Here is a 2,742-nt window from a genome sequence, read left to right as displayed (position 1 = left end):
AAAAAAAAAAAAAAAAAAAACAAGAAAATTAATTGAGTCAATAAAGTGCATAAAGCTGAATCAGAATGGGCATGGTGGCACATGTCTATAGTCTCAGTTACTTGGGAGGCCGAGGCAGGAGGCTGCAGTGAGCTAGGGTCATGTCACTGTACTTCAACCTGGGTTACAGAGCAAGACTGCCTCAAGAAAAGGAAAAAAAATAGACAGAAACTGAACACCCTGATCATTGCCTATTACTGTGTAAAACAGGGTGATGTGCCTGACGACAGTGTTTCCTGTTGAAAGAACAGGACAAGAACATCAAGCACACATGTGTGCACACACTCATGTATATTCACTCACAAAAATTCAATTACCAGTTTTAGGCAGGTAAGAGCAACTGTAGCTTCTACTGTACCTCAAGACTTCTCCATAGGCTCTCCCCTTCTAAGAAACTCAATTCTTGCTAACCACTGCCCTTGCACCTTTGGGACTTATATCACCGTGTACCAGAAATATGCACTAACAATCCGCATGCTTCCATCTAATGAAATGTTCATGAATCAAGAATTCCTACCCCCTGGCCCCCGCAGAATTAGCAAGGTCACCTCTTCCTCTGGGGGACAAAGAAGGCCTGTTACACTTACCCTCAAACCATCTCTCTGCTTTCAGCCTTTGCTTCCTGGAAAGCCCTTGCCTGGGTTGTTTCTAGATCAGCACTAAAACATGTGCAAGTCTTGAAAGTAAGAGGCACAAAATACATTGTTAGCTGCTGTTCTTATTATTAAGCCTTACAGCATTCTCTTCGAAAAGTACACATATTTTCTCCCAACCAATAACAACAGCCCCCGCCTCCAGAGGAAGCAGTAATTCCCAGTTCCTTATCTTTTCCAGGTTCAGGACATGGGGAAGAAGCTAGATTTCCTTGTAGATATGCACATGCAGCACATGGAACGACTGCAGGTACAAGTCGCAGAGTATTACCCGACCAAGAAAACCTCCTCGCCAGCTGAAGTGGAGAAGAAGGAGGACAACAGGTATTCTGATTTGAAAACCATCGTCTGCAACTATTCTGAGACAGCGCCCCCTGATCCCCCCTACAGCTTCCACCAGGTGCCCATCGACAAAGTCGGCCCCTACGGGTTTTTTGCACATGACCCCGTGAACCTGCCCCGAGGAGGACCCAGTTCTGGAAAGGTTCCAACAACTCTTCCTTCCTCGGCCACTCCATACGCAGAGAGGCCCACCGTCCTGCCTATCTTGACTCTTTTTGACTCCCGAGTGAGCTGCCACTCCCAAGCTGAACTGCAGGGTCCCTACTCGGACCGAATCTCTCCCCGGCAGAGACGCAGCCTCACACGGGACAGCGACACGCCTCTGTCCCTTATGTCGGTCAACCACGAGGAGCTGGAGCGGTCTCCGAGTGGCTTCAGCATCTCCCAGGACAGAGACGATTACATGTTTGGCCCCAGCGGAGGGTCAAGCTGGATGAGGGAGAAGCGGTTCCTCGCTGAGGGTGAGACAGACACAGACACGGACCCCTTCACGCCCAGTGGCTCCATGCCTCTGTCGTCCACGGGGGATGGGATTTCTGATTCAGTATGGACCCCTTCCAACAAGCCCACTTAAAAGAGGTCACTGGTTGACTCCTCCTTGTAATGTAGACAGACTTTGTACAGCTCACTTACTCTCACACCCGTCACTTACCAGCGGGGACACCAATGGCTGCATCAGACGCATGCATGTGCGTGGTGGCTCCCACACAGGCAGGGGCTTCCCACCACCTTCTTTCTCCCCATGTCACCACAATGAAGAGCTTCCTTTTCAGCATGGTTTGCATGACTTTACACTATATAAATGGTACCACTAATCTCTTCTAGGATACATATTTATCTGCTGTTCTTACTTTTAATCATGATTGAACCGGGACAGGGAGAAATTGATGAGCTGTGCTATTTTTCTGTTTGGTTGGCTGATTTGGATTTTGGTTTGGTAAGCAAAGAAAGCAGTTTAAGTTACTTCTAGGATCATTACCCCCTTGTGTAAAACACTCCAGTGATTAACTGTTTTCCAAAGTAAGGAAATAATATCCTCAGCAAAATCATATTGTGTATCCATGAAACTGCCTACTGAACTAACATTAGGAGAGGAACGAGATAGTCACATCTCCAAAACAAAGAATTTAAACAAATATTTTATTCAAGAAAACCTGGCAAAATCACTTAAAAGCTCTCAAAAAGACCTCACTTGGTCTGCCATTGTTTAGTATTGTGCCTCAGTTTCCTTGTCTGTAAAAGGTGGTGGTTATCCCAAGTGTAGCATTTATGATGAGTACTGAATTGGCAGAGAGAAAGTAGACAGATGTGTGTATACACACATACAAGTTAAAATAATTTTCAATTTATGTAGTCATAAATTGAATTTGTCAGAAGTGGAGTGCCCCTCTGGGCAGGAGCTAAGTTCAGTGCCTTTGGAATGAGGTTCCAACTCACATCTGTCCCCACGATACATAAGTACAAAATATCCATCTAAAACAAAAATTAGAGCGAAGAAGGCACACAGAACTTATCTAATCCAAGTGCTTCTTTTTAAAAGTAAGGAATCTCAGGCTCAGGTAAAGTGACACTCCCCAGGGTCACTCCCCAGTTGTCCTGTAGAGAGTGAGGACTCAAAGTCCACTCTGTTCACTCTGGCTCTGCCCAAACACCACTCTTCCATGTACACAATCCAACCTGGAAACTGTGCCGAGACACTTATATTTTG

The 2,742-nt window shown here is 45.8% G+C and overlaps 1 protein-coding gene across 1 annotated transcript in view; it reads left to right on the top strand.

Moving 5' to 3' along the window:
• The window catches only part of KCNQ3 (potassium voltage-gated channel subfamily Q member 3), a 55,913-nt gene extending 53,413 nt beyond the window's left edge, over window positions 1-2,500 (top strand). Inside the window, exon 15 of the mRNA XM_021707073.1 lies at window positions 874-2,500. Within this exon, the coding sequence (XP_021562748.1) occupies window positions 874-1,608 (735 nt within the window). The 3' untranslated portion in view covers window positions 1,609-2,500. The remainder of the gene's footprint in view (window positions 1-873) is intronic.
• Window positions 2,501-2,742: the final 242 nt, after the last annotated feature.

The sequence above is a fragment of the Carlito syrichta genome, unplaced genomic scaffold (assembly GCF_000164805.1).
Source record: "Carlito syrichta isolate Samal-C Ts95f unplaced genomic scaffold, Tarsius_syrichta-2.0.1 Scaffold316368, whole genome shotgun sequence".
Taxonomy (NCBI): domain Eukaryota; kingdom Metazoa; phylum Chordata; class Mammalia; order Primates; family Tarsiidae; genus Carlito; species Carlito syrichta.
This window is presented reverse-complemented; position numbering and strand designations above follow the sequence as displayed.